Source organism: Phocoena phocoena, chromosome 1 (assembly GCF_963924675.1).
Source record: "Phocoena phocoena chromosome 1, mPhoPho1.1, whole genome shotgun sequence".
In the NCBI taxonomy this organism is placed as follows: domain Eukaryota; kingdom Metazoa; phylum Chordata; class Mammalia; order Artiodactyla; family Phocoenidae; genus Phocoena; species Phocoena phocoena.
Genome location: NC_089219.1, coordinates 150,368,866 through 150,393,547, shown reverse-complemented (window position 1 = coordinate 150,393,547; position 24,682 = coordinate 150,368,866). Strand labels below are relative to the sequence as shown.

Genomic DNA, 24,682 nt, shown 5'->3' with positions numbered 1-24,682 from the left:
GGTTCCCAGGTTTTGTCCAGAATGAGTTTGTTCCTGCCACCTCCTCAGACAGAAATCTGGGTCTCTGGACCAGTCCTGAAAGGAGGTCCCTGAGTGGCTTTGGAACAGGTCCGCAACCTCCACTGAACTGATGGCCCATTTGCTTTGAAGTCACAGCTGGGTCTTTTCCTGCCACATTTTATTAGGAAGATAAAACTATGTACAGGACACATCAGTGTCGGGGGTGAGGGGCTCACTGGAGTTTCTACAAGGAGGCCCACGGCTGGAAGAAGTTCTCTTGTCCACCTGGTGCCTGGAAAAGGGCCGGGTGCGGCTCAGTACTCAATTCCTTCTTGCTTGTCATTGATGGCCACCCAGAATCGCTCTTCCGGCAGGGAGAGCTCACTAATGAGGTCTGTGATGGCATTGGTGAAGGCCTCCTGGGGGCTGTAGTCCCTCTGCATGCAGATGATGATCTTGTGTTCCAAGGTGGGGGGAGGGGTGCGCTTTGTAGCCAGCAAACAGCCCCTGTGGGTCCATCAGCAGCTGCGATTTAATGATGTTTCCTAGAGTGGTCTTCCTTGTTGATGGTGAACAAACAGGCATTGGGTACCTTGGTGTCCTTGTTAATGGTGATATTCTTTTTGCCCTCAAAGAGCGAGAAGGACTCGAAGGTGGGAGGGGCGTTCATCCTAGCGTCGCAGCCGCCTCCAAAGCCGCCCTTTTTTATTCTTTAAGGTCACCCTTTCAGATATAATTTTTTTCTTTTCCTTTAAACTGCCACATGGACTTTTATCAACTATTGCTTTATCTCTATCTACTGGTGTCATAAATATTTTAAGATGATATTCTGGAGAATTTAAGGGAAGTCGAGTATGTGTGAATGGAACTTAACTTTTTTTCTTCCCTCATTGCTTTAGGTACAAATTAGTTGGTGCAACTTCTAGTTACTGTTCTCTTGCGGGAAATACTGTTGAGTGGAGTGATCCGTTTCCAGAATGCCAAGGTAAGACTGAAAAATTCTAAGCACTCAGGTGTGGGACTGAATAATTAATAATAAATTGCTTTCTGCTCTTTAAGAATAACCCACAGTATGTATCTGTAGTACCCTCACCTTCCAATGTGTGTGTTTTTTATGTAATTTAAAGATCTCTAGTAGTAATGCTTCTTAATTTATTAACTGTGCAGATAAAGGATTAAAAACAAACTAAGGTTTATATTGTTCTTGGTCATCTTACCATTCCTTCTAAGAGTCAAGTAAAATAGATATGGGTTTTTTTCCCCCATAATTTTTAATTTTATGGATTAAAATGCTTTTGATCAGAGGGTCTGTATGACTTGATCCTGTATGTCAAAATAAGTGGCAAAAGAAAGCATTTAACCCAGATTTCTTGATTTCAAACCCATAAGTCTTCTAACGCCTAGTGTTACCTATGTGTTCCTTTAAGGATTATTAACTGAGGTAGTTATGTAGAAGTGTTTTAAAGTGTGGTATATTGTTTTATCATTAGAGAAATAACCTTACATAATAAAGAAGAAGTATGGTTTCTGCACTTGAAAATCTTGTCTTCTCAAGGGGGGAATAGGACACAGAGATAATTTCCTAAATGGATATATCAAGTTAAATGTATGTGAATTAGAGACATATGTCTCCTGAAAATTGAGAGGAATAAATATATGTAATATTCTAAAAAATAGGCTTTATTTCTCTCATTGTCATTAAAATTATTGCTAAGTGCAAGTTTTGGGGGTTTTTAGGAGCAGGAGACTAGAGTAGATGCAGTGTAATTTATCAAGCATTTATTGACTGACACTCTATGGTAGGGAATGTGTGGTGTCAACTGATATGAAGACAAATAAAATGAAGCCTTGCCAACCAGGAGTTTACTCCAGCCACACCCATCTGGCGCCCTGCCCTCCCATAGCTACTATTTCTCCCTTTTTCTCATTATTATTTTCACATATCCATCATTACTACCCACCATCACCTTTCCTATTTCCACCATCCAGTAAGGGATGCTGTAAATGATACTGAACCAAATATGGAAAGCAAGCAGGGGCTGGACCATATCTTTTTCTAACACAGGCAACAGCTTGTCACAAAGCCTGAACAAGTGGTTTCCCAGTTGAGGCCAATATCTTTACAAGCAATTGCTGTCGCGAGTGTCACAAATGTGGACACCAAGCACGTATTCCAGCATAGTAGAGCTTTTGCACTGCAAACCCACTCTCTTTTCATGCTTGCCCGTGGCTAGGACAGGTCCTGCTCTCTGTCTGGTGTCTTCAACTCTGTGGTGAACATCCTGAAGTTCATATTTTCCTCTTTGATTCTTTTATCTGTCTCTGCAACTCAGCAGGCACTGACATCTGAATCCTGCAGGAAAGAGCCCTTTTTCCTCAGCAACCCCAGTGTCTTCAATTATCCCTATTAAAGCCCTACTTCTCCTAGGGTTGATTTTCCACATAACTTTCCTGTTTTGACAGTACCAAAAACATCAAGTGGAAAGTACAAATTCTTTAGCAATGAGCTGTTTTACCTCAAGTATGCAGCCCTGGCCTCTATCAACACATGAGACAGCATTGATGTCCATGTGTGGATGTGGATATGCAGGTGTGGATATACAGAACGAATGAACAATGGGCATATTCAGAAATTATCCTTGGTTATAAATCAATCAAGAGTGATAGTTGTTCACCTCTGAACAAAGCCTCAGTATCAGAAAGATCTGTTTTCCTCTCTCTCTGCCAATATTTTCTTTTTCAAAAATAATTTTAGTAGACTGCTAGTACATGCTAGCCTGGAATCAATCCCTGCTATATAATATCTGTCGTCCCAGGCCCCCCTCTTTATCTTCTCACTTCTAATCACTAAATCATTTTCCTTTACTCCTTAATCTATTTCTCAAACCTGTCTTTTTCTTTTTTTTTTTTGCGGTACGCGGACCTCTCACTGTTGTGGCCTCTCCCATTGTGGAGCACAGGCCTCTGGACGCGCAGGCTCAGCGGCCATGGCTCACGGGCCCAGCCGCTCCACAGCATGTGGGATCTTCCTGGACCGGGGCATGAACCCATGTCCCCTGCATCGGCAGGCAGACTCTCAACCACTGCGCCACCAGGGAAGTCCTCAAACTTGTCTTTTATCTTCCACCTATAACACTTTTAATATAGTTTATTATCCCTTGTCTGGACTATTGCAGTAAGGGCCACGCCTAACATTTTCAGGATCCAGGACAAGGGTATAAATGGAAGTCGCTTGGCCTAAGACACAGACTTTCTCAAGTCAGCGCCCCCTTCTTGCACTGTGAGGGGTCTCTGATGCGTGTAAATGGATAGCTCGGCCTACACACCCAAGTCACGTCCCCTGTAACCCTTATCCCTACTCCATTGAACTTTGGCCTAAAGGTGAACACATCCACAGTATAGACCATCCTCAAGAATATGGACCAGGCGAAGACTTGAAAGGGGTGTTGGCACAGGGAGTTCTGGCTGCCAGTTCCTGGAGCATGATTTAGAATGGGGTGGGGGAGGAGCTCTCATTGAACATACCCCCTCAGCCCTGCAGATTCCCCATCTAGTAGAGAGAGGCACAGCCAGAGGAGGGCCAGAGCTTGGCCTTTTAAGCTGTGGGAGTTAAGGCAGGAGTCCCATTTGCTCGAGTTCAAAAGTGATACTGATTGCAGTGGCCTCCAGCCTCCATTCATACACTCCATTAATGTTTCATCTATACTCTACCTAGTGATCCATCTAAAACACGAATGTGACTTGTCTCTTTCCTTCTTAAAGCTTATTAGTGTCTCCTCATTGTGTAAAAGTCTAAACTCCTCCATACAGTGTTCAAGGCTAGACATGGTCTACCTGCTTCTCCATGCTTATGTCTTGCCCTCATCCTTTGCAAACTTCTGTAGTTGTCCAGATACCTCAGACTTCTTCATGCCCTCCCATCATTCCTTGTGACACTGCCTCTTCCTGGAATGCCCTTCAGCCCCTTTTTTGCTTAGTTTTTTTTTTTTTCTCTTAAGGGTCTGCTCTTGTAGTTCTCCTAGAAGCTTTCCCTGACCTCCCAGGCTGGTTAACTGTCCCTCTTCTCTCTTTGCACACCACTGTGCATGCTTTTGTGATAATCCTCACCATTTTGTATTGAAATGATCTCTTTGAATGTCTTTTTCCACTGTATTTTAAGACAGAGGAACTGTATCTTATTCGGTTTTTTGCTTCTATTTATAGAACAATGCCTGGTATGTATTAGGTGCTCAGAAAATGTTGGAACTGAACTGATGGTAATATGTGTTGTCATCGCCCACCCAGCCCAGTGTAAATCAGATTAACTTGTTCTTGTTCCTTGCTTTGATCAATGGCCTAAAAGTAATTCATAAATTACTAGTATTCTCTGGGTACTTAAGAGTATTTGTGTAATATAATTTGATGTTCACATGTGATCACATTGCTTTCCTGCTTAAAAAAAAAAAAAAGAGAGAGAGAAAGAAAGAAAGAAAAACAACTTAATGGCTCCAGAGAATGTGGAACCATTGAATTTTTTATCAGGGCAACTGGGAGGGAGAGGCTTCTTTTTATAATATAACAAGCAATACTCTGCTTGTATTTGTCTTACAAATTCAGCTGCTCAGTAAGATTTACTTTAAATAAAAGGCCAAGAGTTAACACATGCTTAAAAAATTTTTACCCTGAAAGTCAAAGTCTAATCCTGACATTTAAAATATTTTGCTCTATCCAAAATTCCTGTTTCCCAAACTTGCCACTTAACATTCCCAACTCCTTTCATTTGGCATGTTTTCTCCTTGGAATGAAAAGCAGAGCCCTCTTCTCTGCTCTAAGAAGAAGGGTACATCTTAGGTTTAAACTCAAGTCCATTTACTCCCTAAATGGAAATTTCTGCCCTGCTTCATCTCACTTCTGAGATGAAATGCTTAATTTAGAAGAATAAGTTTTTTTCTGTAAATAAAATCTTTAACAAATTTTAGTCTTACTTATTTATAAAAATACTTTGCCAGTTTAATTAATTTAAAATATGTTGGAATTTTTTTAAAGAAATTTTATGTCCAGAACCACCAGAAATTGACCATGGAATGATTGAAAAGAAACAAAACAGTTACGCATATAGACAATTTGTAACATATAAATGTATGAAAGGCTTCGCCCTGCATGGAGAGAGCTCTATCAATTGTACTGTAAGAGATGATCAAGGAGAGTGGAGTGGCCCCCCACCTGAATGCAAAGGTAATCAGTTTGCAGAGTTATATTTCTGATTTATTCTTGCCTTTAGGTCTATATATGGGCATCTGAGAATCTATGAAATCCCTGAGAAATGAATGTAAAATGTTATACATATGCGTATTTGCATCTTTCTGGGTGATACAGTTTTTCATCAGAATCTACAAGGGGTTTATGACTTCCAAAAAGGACGAACCACTGATGTGGAGAACATATGGTAACATATAAATAAATAAATACACACATGACCTTTATGAATACACACACACATACACGTACACATACACATGATATGTCTCATGTTTTTAGTGAATTAGCTTAAATTTGCTGTTTCTTACCATGTTACTTTCAGTAAGTCAATATAGATATCTCTTTGTTTATACAAAGAGTGTATAAAGTGGTTTATTTTATTTAATTGGGAGAGAATCTTAGATTGAACTAAGGGATCTAGATAATGATTATATATGTTGTGACAATGAAGAGAAACTCTTGCCTACCTGTTGACTTCATTGAATTATATTATATTTGTTTTCTGCCTCCAGAATTTCTCTCTTATTGAGAATGCTCTCTTCTTCATCTTTCTAGACCTCTTCTTCCCTCAGTGCTTTTTGATACTTAGGCTGTACTCTCAGAATCTTTAGAACTGCTTTTTAAGTATATTTTTGAAGAGATACTTAGAAGATCAATGAAGCTGGATTATAACATTGCACAGGACCAGGAGGTGGCATTTATTTAAGCAGTGTCATATTTGAATGCCAATATCATTCAAGCAAATACTACTTTTATAATTATACTTGAATTCTATTAGCATGAATTTTTAAATACTATTGCTTGTTAATAATAGTTTTTTCATATAAGTGGTATACATAAATATAGTGAAGTAATATTAAAACCATGTCAATGATTGTATAAAATGAGAAGTAAAAGTCTCCTCCAATCTTACTCTCAGAAGTAGCCACTGTTTACAAATTTTTGTGTTTTATTCTAGAAAATAAATATACATACACATATTTCTTTTTTTAAATCATATTCATTGTATGGATATATTATTTATTTAACCAGTCTCCTATTGAAGGGAATTTAATTTTTGTTCTAGTTTTTTAAGAAATTATTTTACAAAAGGTGCTACAGTAAGTGTTATTGTATATCTGTTCATTGTACATGCGTGCAAATACATTTTTTACAATAAATTCCTTGCAGTATAATTACTGTGTCAAAGGTATATGCATCTAAACTTTTGAAACATTAACAATATTGCTTCCAAAGAATCTGTACCAATTTACTGTCCCACCAATATTGTATTTTTGTTCTCTGCACCATTAATGAAAATGGTTATTAAGATATGGAGATGTGATAGTATAAGTGGTGAAAATTTTACTTAATCGTTGAATTCATTTAATTGTGAGTAAATTTTGATATTTTAAAATTTAGCCATTTGATCCACTTCATATTTACTTTCCCCTGTTTTATTAAATCATCAGTTATTTAGAGCTTACAACTCTATGGCAATGCCCAAGGAAGTCATGGCAGGCCAGTGCTCCCATGACAATGACTGCAAAACCTGGGTAGATTTTTTTTTTTTAATCATATTTTAAAAGCATAGGTTGTTCCCTCAGGGGAACAACTAGAGCTGAATGAACTAAAATTCCTGGGGGTAGGGAGTGAAGACAAACCATTCTGAGGCCCATCTGGGCTGAGGATCCATCCTGACACACATAAAAGACCATTGCCAGGAAAGAGAGATTCTAGCAAAGCTTTCAATAGTTGCGGTGAGCTAGGATAATGAACTGGAAACTGGAAGTCCTCAAATGCTGACCCAGTTTTTCCCAAGAGCCATTTGCTGATTTCTGGGAGTACAGGTGAGACTGGGGAGCTAGACCTCAAGCTTCCAAAGTACAAAATGAGATCTCCCTGAACCTTATGGTATTTGGACAACAAACTCATCACAGGAAGAGGCTTGTATCAAGCATAGAGCCAGTGTCCTCCTTACGACATTTAAGCTCATTTTGAAGCTGTGTGGGGAAGGAGGCTATGTTGCTGGACTGGAACACTGCTGAAGGACAGACCTGGCTCTCCTGCAGTCTCTCAGGGCTGAGGAAACAAAGTTCCACCAGTCTGTCAAATCAAAAACCCAGAAGGTCCACTTCCAAGGAGCAGAGACAAGAGCAGAAGTAGACTGAGTCTTACAAAATCAGTCCCTCATAGGCTGAGTCCCTCATAGGCTGAGGATGTGATCACTTCAAACCAATCTGCCTATCAGAAAAGGAGACCCTCCCTTTGGTGGATCATATCATCTGAATTGTATGGCATATAATAAAAAAAATTAGATATAGAAAGAAGCAAGAAATTATAACCAAATTAGGAGAAATGAAAATCAAATTAAAAAGATCTGGATAATTGAGTCAGCAGACAAGGACTTTAAAATAAGTGTTTAATATATTTAAGATACTAACGGAAAAGATAAATAGAGAACTTCAACAGAGAATTGGAATCTATAAAAATGGTGTAAAATAAACATTCTGCAATGGGAAAATATAATATCTAAAGTTAAGAGCACAATAGATAGGTTTAACAGTGATTTGGATGTAGCAGGAGACAGTATTGGGAACTGGAAGAAAGGTTAATTAAAACTGAAGAACAAAGAGAAAAATGAATGTAAAATATAGATCAAATTTAAGAGACATTTGAGACATGTTAAACTCTTCTAGCATATGATAAAAAAGAGGGGAGAGAGAGAGAGAGCGAGGGAAGCAGAAGAAATACTCTAAGAGATAATGACTGAGAATTTTCCCAAACTGATGAAATACATCAACCAACAGATTCCAAAAGCTCTCAAGACTCTAAGCAGAATAAAACCAAAACCACTTCCAGGCACCTCATTGCAAAACTTTGGCAACTTAAAGCAATGATAAAAGCACTAAGAGACATTGTTTTCAATTCTCATTTTACAAATGAGAAAAGAAGCTTAGAGAAGTTGACAACAGTCTCTAGTATGTGGTCAAACAGGCTTAGGCACTGCTCAGTACTGCCTTATGATGGAGACTGCATAAGCAACCCAAAATCAAACAGGCATTGAAGGCCTAAAATTTTAATGTTAGATTTGTGACTCTCAGAATAGGACCTTCACATAATTTGCACTTGAGATATTTATTATCTCACCTAAAATCCAAAGAGGAACTAAACTAACCTATGTAAAGTTGGTAACCAACACAAGAGGAGAAAAAGGGAGTTATTTTACTCTAATTGAATTTATTGCTTTAAAAAAGAAGTGAAACAAAACAAGTTCCCAAGGTCACTAACATGTCCTGAGAGCTTTGGAAAAAGTAACTATGTTGTGATTATCTTTGTTGGTTCAAGGTTGCATCCTGCTGTTCTTTGGTCTTGGCATGAGGTAAAGAAGACAATTTATGAGAAAAACTATCTTTATTTGGGGTGTGTCACTGAATGAGATCACTGCCAACTCTGACTTTGGTTTCCTTTTTCACATAGAAAACAGTTTTAAGAACCTCAACACTACTTGGGTGTAAATTCACTTTAGTTGCCTAAAGGTATAATTTATTTCAAAGCAAAGACAATATAACATTTTAGTTCTTTGGGAAATACATGAGAATACTTGGTTTCCTAAAAGTCATATTTAGTTGTTTGTGAGGAAAGAGAAGAGTCATAGAGCAAACAATTGGTTCCTAAATTTTAACTTGGACAGCATTATTTAGCTAATTTTTTAAATAACATTTTTCCTCCACAGAAACCTTTCAAATTTACAAAGTCACACCAGCAGTTCAGAAACCCACCAGAGTACATGTTCCAGCTACCAAAGCCCCATCATTTCCTCAGAAATCCACCACAGTGAATGCTCCAGCTACAAAGGTCCCACCAACTCTTCAGAAATCCACCACTGTAAATGTTTCAGGTACAGAAGCCCCACCAACTCCTCAGAAACCCATGACTGTAATGGTTTCAGCTATAGAAGCCCCACCAACTCCTCAGAAACCCACGACTGTAAAAGTATCAGCTACAGAAACCCCACCAACTCCTCAGAAACCCACCACTGTAAAAGTTTCAGCTACAGAAGCCCCACCACCTCCTCAGAAACTCATCAAAATAAATTCCTCAGCTACAAAGTTCCCACTAGTTTCTCAGAGACCCACCACTGTAAATGTTCCAGCTACAGAAGTCTCATCAGCTTCTCAGAAACCTTCCACAGCAAATGATTCAGCCACAACAGCCCAAAATTCCCCCATATCAAACACTGTCTCTACAGCAGCTCAGAATCCCATCATGGCAAATGCTTCTGCATCACAGGCCACACCAACAACCCAAAGATTCACCACGGCAAAATCTTCACTTACACAGAATCTTAGAGCAACACAAAAGTCCACTGCTGTACATACCCCAGTGATCAAGAGTCTCCATGCAACACAAAGATTGACCTCTGCTCATGTTACAGCAACAAGGAGTCCAGCTGTTCACGGGGCAGCCACACGTTTTCATGCAACAAGCACACCTAAAGGAGGAGGAAGCTCTGCTTCAGGTCAGTTGACTACTCTGTTCAGGTTTCCAAGTATGTATTTTATGTGCTATGGTGGAAATTTCAAATTGATTGGGATTATAAAATTAAATAGTCTCTGGTTTATTGTAGCAGAGTTTCTTCATACTGATGTTCTGACTTTCTTCAGAGGCAGACTTGGATTGTGCTAGGGCACACCTTTAAGAAAGAAACATTTTGCAGTAATATAGAAAAATGTTGTGGCTCCATAAAAGCAATGCTAAATTAAGGTCAGTGAAGAAATTCTGTTTTTGATGTTAGCTTTAGGGAGTCACTGAATTCCTCACTACCCCTCAAAGATTCAAATATGTATAATCCTTAAGGTTTATTTTTGGGTCTGATTCATTGACAGAGACCCATCCTTCAAGCATGCTAATGGAACTCTCCAGATTCCCTAGAGTTGCTAATTTGGTAAAGCACCTTAATAGTATCTTCTAAGTAATTAAAAACAGAGTTCTTTGAAATAGTTCATATTAACTCTTTAAATGACAGTTTTTATGAAAGCAGAGTAAAATATGCTGTAGATTTCAGAAAAACCTGTTGAGTGAATGAAACCCCTCTTACTAATTAATGCTGTTTCAGAGCACCCAGATGTCTTCTTGTTTTACAACTTGCTTAATGTATAGCTATATTAATAGACATTCTTGTTCTCTAATAGAGATATGTGTTTTTTGTTTGTTTAGTTTTTTGGAAAATCTCAATAGGACTGAGCCAAGAGATAATTTTAAAAATTATTTTCATTTTTCATTGACGTCAACACACAGAAAACTGTGTGAAATATACATATAAGGCTTAATAACTTTTCTAAAGCAAATATTGGTATAACCACCACATATTTCAAGAAATAGAGCATCAGCAGCCCCTTACTTTCCAGATGCCCTGTTGATTCTGAACTCTATTCTCTGACTTCTCCAACCAGTGAGACTGTGGTTTTCTGCTCCCTGCACCAAGTGGCCTAGGGATTTCCCCCTGCAGCATCCATGCAAATCTCACTCCCTGCAGCTTAATGCCTGCCTGAGCTCTTCAGCTTTGATTAGTTTCTGTCTGAGTTAGTTTGCTCTTCCATGCCTTCAAATCATTGTTGTTGTTGTTTTTAAAATATTTTGTCCAGATTTCGTAATTGCCATGATCAAGTTCATTTGGCCATTACCCAGAATCTTTAAGAACTTAAAACATTACAGGTATTATTGTTGAAATTTCCTTTGTATGTTTCTTTATTCCTTTAGGTAAAAGGCCAAATACCCACAAATACACAAACTCTCACTCCATTTAGTTCCCCTTTTTAAAAGGGGAACTTCAATTCCTGCCTTCTTAAAAAAAATTTTATTGAAGTATAGTTGATATACAATGTTGTGTTAATTTCTTCTGTACAGCAAAGTGACTCAGTTTTATATATATATATATATATATATATATATATATACATATGTATGTTTTCTCATATTCTTTTCCATTATGGTTTGTCACAGAACCTGCCCGCTTTTGATCACTCTTCAGTGGCATCAGATAGTTGTGTTTTTTAGAATAGTGTTTTATACATTATGACCATACTTTCATAATGATTTCATACATTTAATAATGGTTATCTTGAGGCCTATTTTGCCATTACCTGAATATTTTTAGGAACTTAAACATTACAGATCTTACTGTTAAAGTTTCCTTGCACATTTCCCTGCTCCCATTTCTCTTGCTCTAAGGCAATCACTGCAAGCTTCCTCTCTGTGTTTTTATTCTTATGCTACATGTATGTCACCATAAGTAGTATATATTATTGGTTTTTAAAAAAATTTATTTTATATTGGAGTATAGTTGATTTACAGTGTTGTGTTAGTTTCAGGTGTACAGCAAAGTGATTCAGTTATATATATACATAAATCTATTCTTTTTCAGACTCTTTTCCCATATAGGTTATTATAGAGTACTGAGTAGAGTTCCCTGTGCTATACAGTAGGTCCTTGTTGATTATCTATTTTACATACAGTAGTGTGTATATGTTAATCCCAATTTCCTAATTTATCCCTCCCCCCAAACTTTCCCCTTCGGTAACCATAAATTTTATGTTCTAAGTCTGTGAGTTTGTTTCTGTTTTGTAAATAAGTTCATTTGTATCATTTTTTTAGATTCCACATACAAGTGGTATCACGCAATAGTTCTCTTTCTCTGTCTGATTTACTTCACTCAGTATGACAATCTCTAGGTCCATCCGTATTGCTGCAAATGGCATTATTTCATTCTTTTTTATGGCTGAGTAATATTCCATTATATATATGCACCACATCTTCTTTATCCATCCATCTTTTGATGGACATTTAGGTTGCTTGCATGTCTTGGCTGCAAATAGTGCTGCAGTGAACACTGGGGTGCATGTATCTTTTCGCATTAGAGTTTTCATCTTTTCTGGATCTATACCCAGAATTGCTGGATCATATGGTAACTCTGTTTTAGTTTTTTAAGGAACCTCCATACTGTTCTCCATAGTGGCTGTACCAATTTACATTCCCACCAACAGTGTAGAAGGGTTCCCTTTTCTCCACACCCTCTCCAGCATTTATCGTTTGTAGAATTTTTGATGATGGCCATTCTGACTGGTGTGAGGTAATACCTCATTGTGCAAGCTTCCTCTCTGTTTTTGTTCTTATGCTACATGTACGTCACCATAAGTAGTACATATTATTGTTTTGTATATTTTTTATAATTTAAACAGTATGCCATATATTTCATTACCTAACTTGACTTTTTGTGCTCAACCTTGCTTTTGTGGCTTATATTGATATATTTAGATTCAGTTCATTAATTTTAACACATATGTGGTTACTGACTTCTTAAAATTTTATGGCATCTCTGGGCCTAAAAGTTTTAAGTTGAATACATCCAATTTTTAATAGGGCAAGGCAAAGAGAAACAAGTTCCACCTTATATAAATTTGTTATAGAGCTAAATTTGTTGAAATATTTTTTTCTGCAAGAATACAAGATAATTTAACAAATTTAACCTAAACCTGAGTCAATTATTATGATAAAAATGCAAACAAATATTTGGGATCAAATTTCTCTCATATATAATTAATTTACCCTTTAAATATTATTTACTATTTTTGCTCTTATTGAAAAAATAATAGTAGCTACTACTTACTGAGTGTGTTCCATAGTGTCATGTACCATGCACCTTCCATTTGTTAGTATTAATCCTTACAATAACCTTGACTTGCCATCAAGTCATACAACCAAATTTACATGGTGTTTGTTTCAGTATTCAATAACTCATTATCGTATTTTATGTTTATAGTGTTGACTCTGTTTAATAGAGATAGCACTGCTATATATGTTACTTGATTAAGTTAATACTGTATAATTGTTTTCATCAATTTATTTACAATTATTTCTTTTAGTTATGAAAATCTGAGTTACTTTTGAACTTTCACGTACTGTTGTTGATAAATTTATATATTTGTTAAATTGCTAGCAAATCAATGACTTTAAAATATTTTTAGTTTTGTAATTCTTTTCTTTTTTTTTTCTTTAGTTGCTAGCATTATTGCATCGGGTAAGTGTGGCTCTCTGGCAGTTAACAGAATTTGTCCTCGCTTTCGGATGTGTAATCTATGTTCCTGGAAAATTATATTGTCTTTTAAGTGTCTTAGGAATACTATTAAAATACAGTGTTTATGGATGCCAAAGAGAAAACAGGTAAATGCATTTTATCGATGTGTTTTGTACTACCATCAGGTGCTTGGTAGGTTCCTAAGTATTCCCCACCATGTTCTTGTTCCAAGGTAATTTTAGGACAACTTCAAATCATTTGGCCAATTGATCAAGTATTATTGTGTGCCTGTTGTCTCAATACATCTCCTTCTAGTGGCTAAAGAACCACAAGAGGAGAGAGTTATCAATACAGTTTCTATCCTCAAGTATTTTATAATTAATCATAAACTACTCCTTGACCATTTCTGGATGTCTGTCTTATCCCAAGTAAAACGAAGAGTCTTACCTTTGGTTATATCCTCTTCATTTTCCCTTCCCTGTCAATGGTTTAAAGTTATCTTTAAAAAGTATTCTGTTTCGGGCTTCCCTGGTGGCTCAGTGGTTGAGAGTCCGCCTGCAGATGCGGGAAACACGGGTTCGTGCCCCGGTCCGGGAGGATCCCACGTGCCGCGGAGCGGCTGGGCCCGTGAGCCATGGCCGCTGAGCCTGCGCGTCCGGAGCCTGTGCTCCGCGACGGGAGAGGCCACAACAGTGAGAGGCCCGCGTACCGCAAAAAAAAACAAAAGTATTCTGTTTCTATAGGCATGAGGCCAAAAACATACCTGTGTTGCAGTTTCTTCTAGCATTTGGTCTAGTCCTTTTCTTGTTCGTAAATAAATTATTTGATGTTATGCATTAACAAGAAGATTAATAAACTCCTAAAGAAGATGGTAAAATAAATGTTTGTTAAGAAGCAATACAGCTAAATAGGCATATATTGATAAGTAATGTCTAATGGAAAACATTAAAAAATGAATTTTTTGATTTATGTGTTAATAAGCTGAAGTCTCCTATCTTATGCATGCATGAATTAGCCAAGGGACTATAAAACTGAAAGCAGGTACTTGTTTTATTATTTTCATTGTTATTTATTATAGTTTTTATATTTTAAATGAACCTCTTTTAAGCTAAAAGATTTATGTTGAAAGATTCCAACAGTTAGAATTCACTTTGTTCATTCTATATTTTAAATAAAAATAAATGTATTCTAAATGAAAATCTCATGATTTAATGATTTGATGACATTTTTAATAGATGAGCTTAAAAATTTAATAGGTGAGCTTTTTCTTACAGCTCAGTGGCATTCAATGAAGGTTTGAGGTGCTTATTATTTTCTCTGAAATTCTTTAAGTGTATACTGTGTATTTTCCCAGAAACCTTCCCTTAGGGTTAGTTTTAATTCCAACATGTGCTCAAAAATAAAGAGGAACTCCTTCCCTCTTCTATCAGACATATGACAATAGTTTTCTTTAGAATCCTATACTTGTAAAACATAAACCTGAAAATTATTGATATTTTTACTTCTTAAATGTATTCTGTGAATGAGGTCGCTTTTCTCATTTTAAAGATAAACTCTATAGCAAGGAAATTGCTTTTATTGATTACACTGCAGTGCACATGAATGATACAAATGATATTAGAACTTTGCAAGTATTTAATATTTTTCCTATTTAATTCTGCTAAGAAGTAGAGACTGACGACTATTCCCAGAACTTTCTAATCTGCTATGTAAGTGAAGCCTGCATTTTGATTTTTAAAGCTATTCTCTGCTGGCTCTGTATCAGTGTTTTTCAAAAAAATTTTTTTTCATTATTACCCTTTCCCCCTCAAGGAGCTTTTAAGACATTTTTTCTTAATCATTCCTATGAAATAGTAATACTACAGATGTAATATAAATCTATTTATGTACTGTATGCACATTTGTACTTTATACATAAAAAAGTGAGATTTTTTTTTTCCCCTCTAGGGATGATACCAACCCCATTGAGAATACATGCTCTATATATTTGTGGGGTTTTTGTTTTTGTTTTTGTCAACAGTGTCATATAGAAGGAAGACTTGTGCTTTGGAGTCAGTCAGACCTTGGTTTCAATCCTCTTTTGGATTTTTTTTTTCCATTTAGTAATAATTCAACCCAAGTGATTTACTTAATCTCTCTGACTCCCAATTTTCTCATTTATGAGATGGTGATAATGATTCCTATTTAAAGTCTTGGAAGCTTAATGAGATAACGGATGTGAAAACTACTAGCATAGTGCTAAAAATTGAATAAATCCTAGCTTTAAGAATTCATTTTTATTTTATCACTATTTTCCTAAGATGGATTTCTGATAATTTTATCATTCTCTCTGGCCACACCAAAGAATAAGAACAGTCCTTTATTAGAGCAATATTTGTGTTTGGTGTGTGACGAGGACTGTACTGAAATATGCCTATGTATTATTTCATTTACTTCTCACGACAATCCTATAATGTAGCTATGTTCCACTTTTTAGCCGAGAGAACTGTGGCTTTGCAAGATTCTTAACTTGCTCAAGGTCACACAGCTATTAGGCTCTTAAATAGACGCAGATGACTAGCTTCTTCAGCACTAATACTTGAAAGGATAGAAAAATTCTTCTCCTAGAGCTGCAGAGCTCAAATTTGACAATTAAGATAGTCCTGATTCTTTACAAGTATTGCTTTTTTTCCCTCCATTGCTGAAATTCTATATTGTGACATTCATAAATCCCTTGTGGGAATTAATAGGTCAATTGGAGGAATATTAAAGAAAGAATTAGAGAATGCTCAGTGAAATATCTAAAATACTTTTTCTTTTAAATATCACATACTTATTGACTTATATATTTATGTTAAATAGGATTATAAGGAAGAGCAAAGCCTATTCATAGCTTTCTTAGTTTTTCATAGTATATAGACTGCATTTCCACTTTATGAGATGTATAAGTGAGACCTTTCGAAATGACTGGATGAATCCACATTTCTTCAGAAAAGGAGACAAGCCTCATTTGATAATACCAGATCTTGTAGTTAGGTTCTGACTTGGGTTGTTTGGGAATGGAGGTGATACTCTATATATTAATGTAATACCCATCTAATACAAATTTTGTTTGAGTAATCTCAGGTATTTTTATTGAGAATATTGTGAACAGTTAAAATCATGCCCTGAACCAGGGGTTAGAAATAGTTTTTCTCTGGTGATAAACTGTGTGTCTTATTCATTTGCAGTCTCAGTGTTCTCATCTGTGAAAAGAATATCATGTAATGCAATTTAATAAATATTTACTGAACACTCTTTACTATTTACAAGTACAATGCCAATTATTGGAGATAACGAGATAATAGGTGACAAATTGCCTTGCAGTGTTTTAAGTACTAGGTAAATATAATTCTACATAATGGGGAACATTACTAAACTACTCCTTTTACATTTTCTAAAATTATGTAGATTTCCTACCTATGATCTCTTCAATGAATAATTAAGAACATTGGAATTGTAATCATAGTTTCATTTATAATTTTATAGTTTCATGTAGCTCAAGTTGTGTCAATCTTAAATTAACACTGATTCCCCTTTGGGTGAATATTAAGATCATTGCCTTTATACTTTAAAGTTTCCTTTGTTTCTAATTTGCAAAATAATACTCTCATTAATTATTAATTATTGAGGAATCATTTATTTAGAATTATATTTCTCAATTTCTGTATTTTGCACTGGTTTTCTGTTAAAACATCAACCTCCACACACTTTCTTCCTGAATCACTTATATGTGCTGATCAGTGTTCTAAGAATATTCCTAAGTTATGTCATCCAGACATTCTGGATTGCTTTAAAATTTTCTATTTTCATTTATCATTCAAACTGAAAATGGGATCTTTCTGCATCATTTGAAAATGGTAGGATTAATGGGAAGTGGTGAAAGGAAAAGAAATCCCACATTTTTGAGGAGCCATGATTTATTTTATGAGTACAGTCTTTTCAAACTAATGCTATGGTGCTAAGGGATCAATTAAAGAAATTGATTGGGTAAAATAGTATAAAACCTGTGGTGGAAACAGCTATTTTTAAAATTATGTATCGACATGGCTGTTCAGTCGTGCAACATCTGTAGTATTTTGCTGATTTGGAACCAGATACACTTGTTAGTCATATTACCTTCAGTTACTTTTCTAGTGTCATCTATAATTTTCTTTGTAGTACAGATCAAAAGAGTAGAGTTCAAGGATTTGGAGGGTGGAGTGGGGAGGTAAAGGGAGACCCAAAGTGGTGAGGGGGAAGGGCAATGGGTGGTTTTAAGAAGAAAGTTTATGTGTAAAAGTCAAGGTATAAAAGTTTTTTGCTGTTATTCAACTTATTTAACCAATTATTTTCTGTTGCTCAACTCAAAATAGTGCATTGAATCTTGAAAGTAAATATTAGTTTTCCTAAAAGAAATTTTATCTGCAACAGACTAAACACTGAAAAGCGTTTCTATAGGCAAGGTATGTTTTACTCTCGGTGCTGAGATGACGATACCTTTCCTATGATGGGAAAATACCTACATCTCTGTTACCTTTATGAACTAAGTAAATGGCCTTCCCATTATCCACATATAGACGCGTCACCTTTCTGAGACTCAATTTAATTATCTACAAAATGAGCGTGAACTCTAAGATGCCTTCTAGTGCTGAAATTATATAATACAGTCATCATATTTAAATCAGTGATCAAATCATTTAAAATTAAGCATGGTGGGGTTGAAACACTTTAGAATCCTCTCAAACCTGTCAAATTTTATTTGAGCATTGTGATAATTCATTCTAAATATTTCATCTTTCCTTGAAAGAAAACAGGATAAATAACATGCAGCATTTACTGTCAGAGTTGTGACATAAGCAAGCAAGCAAAATATAATTCATGTCTCCTATTTTTTAACTTGCCTCATAATTAATGTTTGTTACTGTGAACTACTGTATATATCATTGTTCATGTTTCTATATTAACTGTCTTATCAAATTCTTTCCCCCTCAAGGATGTGTTGCTGGTACTCTAATAATTGGTACCATAATTCTAGTTAAAATTTTCTGGGGCAGTGGAAAATCAGGGTGAACAGAAATTCTGATGATTTTTTAAAATTTTTCTTAGCTTCTTTCCAGTAAAACTTGACACTATGCCAGTAGATAACTTTCTTAGCTTAATTGCATTTTTTGATATGCTGTCTCTTTATTCCTTTTGTCTATGATTACTATCCTGGATGAACAGACTCTGTGTCTTAAAACATTTTTAGATTTCTCAGTATATACGAGGACATTAAGTGATTTGAAAGCCGAAGTCTCATTGCAATCTATTAATCAACTTACCTTTTTCTCTACTCAGTACAATTTATGAGAGTATCTGTGTGTGTACAGAAGCAAAAAAATTTAGAAAGAGAAACTCTAACGTATTGTTAAATTGCCTGTGACTAGGCCTATTAATAAATTGCATTTATTAACAGATGCCAGTCTAGCCAAAATCAGCCCAGTGGTTAAGAGGGCAGGCTCTGGAACCTGACTGCTTGGTTCCAATTCCGGGTCTACTATTTAAATGCCATGTGGCTGTGAGCAGCTTAACCTCTCTATGCCTCAATTTTCTTGTTTGTAAAAATGGGGGAAATGTAGTACCTACTTCATGGGATTGTAGTATCTATTTCATGGGATCAAATAAATTGCCATCTGTAAAGAGGTTAGAACCTTACTTGTCACATGGTAAGCACTCAGGTGATAAAACAACAACACACAGAAAAAAAGATCAGTATTTGAAACATCTGACCTGCATTGAATTTACATGTGTTAAGTATAAAGTCATGGTTGGCTCTGATGTATCCTGTAGACAGAGTATTATTTAAATTGACTGTCTTCTGTTTTGTAGATTTTGTTGTTCAGAAAACTAATTGTGGAGTTCATATAAACTTGAATTCTTTCTGAAGTGCCCTAATACCTATTTTTTCATTACTTAATTAAGAACAACTATATTTTAATGCTGTTACTAAATTGCCTATTTCAATTCTTTGGATGATGTGAGGTATTAAGTTGGTACAGAAGTCTCAGCAAAACTGCTCTGGAAGAAAGAATAAACCACCAATCTTCTCTACTTCCTTACATTTGGTCCAGTTCTCCTTTTGAATTGGAGCATTATTAATTTACTTCTAAAACCATTGCTCTGGGGCTTGGTAGATGAGGGGGGTGGAATGTGATGAGTTGTCTCCCTCTTGGCTGTCTCTTGGCTATCATTACTTTTTTAGATACTTTGGTAAAATAATAGACCATCATATTTTTAATAGAATGAAAAGTGCTGAAATGTAGAAGGAAGGAATATTTGTTTTATATTTTATTGGGATTTTGCAGTAAACCTAATTCTTCTATTTCTGAATCAGAGGAAATTCATGCAAACCTCTAAGAGAGAATTTGCCTTTTTTAATGTGCACTTAAAAACACTCCACTTGCCTTATTTTGGAAGTATAAGATGTTGAGGGTAAGAGCTAACTTTATACATTCCTGGTTATTCTCTCAATTTCATACTGATTTAATTAAAATTTGATCTTAATGAGACAGGAGAAAGAGGTAATGCATGTGATGGTGTAATGTACCTTCACCTGGTGTTGTGTTTGCCTATCAAAGGATTTATTTACATCTTTTAGAAGTGTTGGATATATATGATAAATTTTAGTTTTTGAAAAGAATGTGATTGTAAGCAAATGCTGATACTGCTTTTTGAGTGAACTTAAACTTTTATAATTCAATCAGTATTTTCCTTCTCTACTATTCAGCTCTTACTACACACATGAGAACAACAAAGCACTTAAGTTTCATAATTTGTGACTGGTGATGCTACGAAAGTAAGACCTTCTATTAATTTACAATAGGTATATGGTTCAATAAAATCAACTTCTGTATCTTGGAAAATGTCCATTAACACAATTAACTTGATATCTATCTGTGACTATTAAAGGACAATAGAGGCTTAAACCTCTGTTATTGACAGAATTGTTCTTCTTTGTTGAACGAGTGACTAACACATTGAATCTTTCATTAATATGACGTGTCTTCAGTCTTCCACTCTTCAGCAGTATACTCAGTATCTCATTCTGTGCTTTATACTCAGTTTATTGAAATGATTAGATGCTCACAATGCTACAAATATCTGGAAAAAACAAAAGGTTGGTACATTAGGGCTTACAAATAGGAATGCCTTCATTGTGACTACTTGCATCATGAGATGATTGGCCCATATTGTATTTGCTCCTCCGTCTTGCTTGGTGACTTTTAGTTTCCAGTGTTTAAGAAATATTAAATCTATTTTAACATGTCTTTTCTAAGTCAAGTTTACAGATCTTATCTGTTTTATGTTGTTAGGCAACATTATCACACAAAACTAACTTAATATGTATGTACCTGTGAAACCTTCTAGGTGTCTTCTTTTGATTAAACTTTCTTCTGGTCCAGGGTTTTCACTGACTTTTAATCTGAAAGAATCTTAGTTGAATCCAGCTTGGCCACTTAATCTCAAGAAACTAAAAACTCAAGTGTCACGTTTTAGTTGGTATTGCTATAGCTACCGAACTCTAAACTATGCTGGTTGAGGTTGTCCATACTATAACTTACGAATTTTGCATTTGTTTTGCACCCCAAATTAACCAACTAATTCTTTTTCATGGTTTATCACATAGTAACTAAAAAAATAATGTTTATCACCAGTAAATAAAATTATTTTGATTTAAACTTTTTTTTAACTTTCAGGACATATATGTACGACATTGACAGTTTTGCTTATGATGCTAGTAACTATTGGCTAACTGAGCCAAAGAAGAGTTGAGAAGAAAGTGCACATGAGTACACAGAATATTTCTAATTTTGTAGAACTTTCTGGTGGAGTGAACACAGTATATGTGGTAGTGTTCTTCGTTTTGCGTGTTATCTTGTCTTTAAGATGCATAAGAATGTCCACGAAGCAAGGAAAAATGAATCTGTCCTGGAATCACATTCTCAGCACTCTTAAGACTCTTGAAAATAGAAGAACTCACAAGATTGAGAGTGATTACTTTCATAAAAGTGTGGGAAAGTGGAGAGATTTGTTGATACTTAGAATGTGAGCAAGAAGAAAAGGAAAAAAAGTGAAATTTTTTTCAACAAATATGTAATGTTATTTTTACTTACAAAGGACACAACAAATTAAAAACATTAATTGGATATTGAAACCAAATAAACCACTCTCTTCTAAGAAAAATTGCCAAAGACTGATGAAACATTGTAAAATAATCCTTCCTGGCTAAAAGGCATTTTCATCTTTTCTTATTCCATTTAAATGAGTCTGAATCAGTTGGCAAAATTTTTTAAAGGAAAAACATGCCAATGACCCAAGAGTGTTGAGTTTCTTGGGTTATTTGGTGACAAAGGAGGAATACAGAATGAAGGAATAATTCTTCCTTTGTCATACAAGTACAGATAGTGAATTAGCTCCTTATTTGTCAGATAGATCAGCTATAATTTTGTTCTTAAGATAATGTAAAAAAAAAAAAAACCAGCCCTGGGAAAGGGTGCAAGGTGTCTTTATTGACTTAATGTCTTTAAAGGTCTCCAGAGATATTATAATATTAATATAAGAAAAGATTCTGTATTTCTAAAGTGAGATGTTCGTATTCAAATTGTAAATCTTATTCTTTTGTAATATTAAGCTTAATTTATATTTATTTATATTTTACATGTATACCAAAAAAGTTCAAGAAGATACGTAAAGAAAAATTTGTTTTCCCTAAATAGAAATAATTGATCACACTTTTGTCTCAGGTGGTATTTGACATTTATTTTCTTAAATGTAAATAATTTACTTATAAATAAGAGAGTCCCTTTCATAAGTAGTTTAGAATGCCGCCCTTTGGTTATCCTAGGGTGAATCATTTTCAGTTACTTTTATGTATCACTTGTTATTGATTTACCTAACTGGCAATCACATCAATTTCCAGATTCTTAATATGTTCTTGTCATCTTGTCAATTACATGTTAAGTGTTGGAATAGACTAGAATATATACATAACAAAATTTAACAATATTTATTTTGTCATATTGCTTCATCTTCTTTGTTGTTAAAGTATTTTAAAATAAATTCCATTAGCATCATGGCATTTCACTATAAATACTTAAATATGCATTTCTAACAATAAAGACTTTTTTTTCCTACCTAACCACTATCATCACAACTAACAAGATTAATGGTAATTTCCTAGTGGTTTCTAATTTTAGGAAATTCTTTTAACTTCCTTAAGAGTTCTGCAAATAGGCTCACATCTATCTATTAATTCATTCGTTTGTTAAATAGGAAGACCTACTCTGCTTACTCTGTGACAATCTGCTGCTTCCTGGGGTAGTAGCAAGGATAACACTGATTCAGTTACTCATAAAAATACATGATGGGCTTCCCTGGTGGCGCAGTGGTTGAGAGTCCGCCTGCCGATGCAGGGGACACGGGTTCGTGCCCCGGTCCCGCAAGATCCCACATGCCACGGAGGGGCTGGGCCCGTGAGCCATGGTCGCTGAGCCTGTGCGTCCGGAGCCTGTGCTCCACAACGCGAGAGGCCACAACAGTGAGAGGCCCGCGTACCGCAAAAAAAAACACATGAGAGCCCACTATGTGCAGGTTATAGTGCTAGGTGGTGAAGCTACCAAATGACTACCACACAGTATCTACCCACACGTTGCTTATAAGACTAAAACGATAACACCTATTGAGAGAAAGAATGTAGAGTTATAAGTGTTACACTTGTACAGAATATACGGAGTGCCTAAGTTGTCTTTGCTAAGTGGATGAGTGGTGGGCTGAGAGCCATTCAGGACAGGATGAAAATTGAGAAAGGACAAGTAGATGAGATTCACATGGCAGGATTGGGGACTGAAAATAGTGCAGCAAGCTCAAAGTAGGAAAGGCTTGGAGAGAGGACTATGGTATGTCATGTGTTTAATGTAAAAGTAAAATTATAAATTCCAAATAGTTTATTCTGCTGTGATTACATTAAAAGTTGGAATCAATGTTCACAAGTTTATGGTAGCAAGAATTTTAGATATTGGAAAACATTGAACTTTGACAATAAAATACATTGAGTTAGCCTTGTATCTTATTACTTAGATAAGGGTAAAAGCTGAAAAAATATCTAACAACCAGTTACCTTGAAGAAAATAATAATAGGAACAGGTATGTTAGGGGTAGTGGGATTTTCTTGTAGGACTTATTATTTGTATCCTGTTATCATGAAGTTGAATAGTTTTATATTTTCTCAAGGTAAGCTCTCCTATAATATTATACTTTATTTTAAAAAATATATTTATTTGGCTGTTCTGGGTCTTAGTTGTAACACGCAGGATCTTCATTGCCGTGCGTGGGATCTTTAGTTGTGGCATGCAGGATCTTAGTTGCAGCATTCGGGATCTGGTTCCCTGACCAGGGATTGAAACTAGGCCCCCCACACTGGGAGCATGGAGTCTTAATCACCAGGGAAGTCCCCTAAATATTATACTTTAATTGCCAAGATTGTATTGCCTTTACTCTCGAGACTGATAATTATTTGTTGTAAGAAATTATACTTGCTCACCACAGAAATTTGTATTTTATAATAGTTAACCCACAATTACTATCAAATTTCTTGGAACACTTGAACATTAGTAGTTTTTGTCTTATCACACCCTGAGACTGTTTTTTGGTTAATGCCCAAAGTGGAAATGCCTCATTTTCCACTCGCCCACCTTGAGTGTTCCCTCCACCCCCTTGCCTAAATTAAAAACAGCATCTTCCCTAAAGTCGATTCTTCCTTTGCAGCCCATTCCAGTGGTGGCTGGTTCATTTTCAGGCTTCAGATGCTTCAGTGTTGAGAGGTGGTGGTGGTGTTTTCCTTGCTTCCCCTTGTCACTACTTCCATCTCAAGTCTCCTATACATTCTTTAAAAAGAGCAATTGTTCTTTTACTCTGGTAGGGTAATTAATTTACTAAAATGTTAAAATATTTTCCCTGTAGTTTTTCCTCTCCCAATTCCAAGCAGCTAGCCAAATTTTGGTCTTCCTTGCCATGGGAACCTCATGACAAAATGGAAGCAGAAAACTTAAAGAAGCTTAAAGACAGCTCTCTTCCTTGTTTTTTGTTTTCTCTCTGAAATCCTAGCTTTCATCATAGACTAATCTGTGGGGAGGGAGGTAGAAGCAGAACCAGGAAGAGAGAAGATTCCAGTAAACAACAAAGAAGACAGATGTTGCTCACAATCTCAAAGTCTCCAAGCCAAGCATCCTGAGGGTTTCTGGGGTGGAGAGGTAAGGACCCAGAGATGAGTGATGGGAATGCATCTTTTGAAGTTGCATATTTTGAAGTTAAGTTTAGCAGGATTTGCTAAAGCATTAGGTGTGCAGTTAA

General features: G+C 35.8%; 1 protein-coding gene and 1 pseudogene across 1 annotated transcript in view; one reads left to right on the top strand and one right to left on the bottom strand.

The window, feature by feature from the left end:
* CD55 (CD55 molecule (Cromer blood group)) overlaps window positions 1-24,682 on the top strand; it is a 109,832-nt gene that overhangs the window by 4,486 nt on the left and 80,664 nt on the right. The window contains exons 6-9 of the mRNA XM_065871223.1: window positions 900-985; window positions 5,026-5,214; window positions 9,068-9,739; window positions 13,277-13,440. Coding sequence (XP_065727295.1) covers window positions 900-985; window positions 5,026-5,214; window positions 9,068-9,739; window positions 13,277-13,440 — 1,111 coding nt within the window. The remainder of the gene's footprint in view (window positions 1-899; window positions 986-5,025; window positions 5,215-9,067; window positions 9,740-13,276; window positions 13,441-24,682) is intronic.
* On the bottom strand, window positions 315-670 carry LOC136132580 (DNA-directed RNA polymerase II subunit RPB11-a pseudogene; annotated as a pseudogene).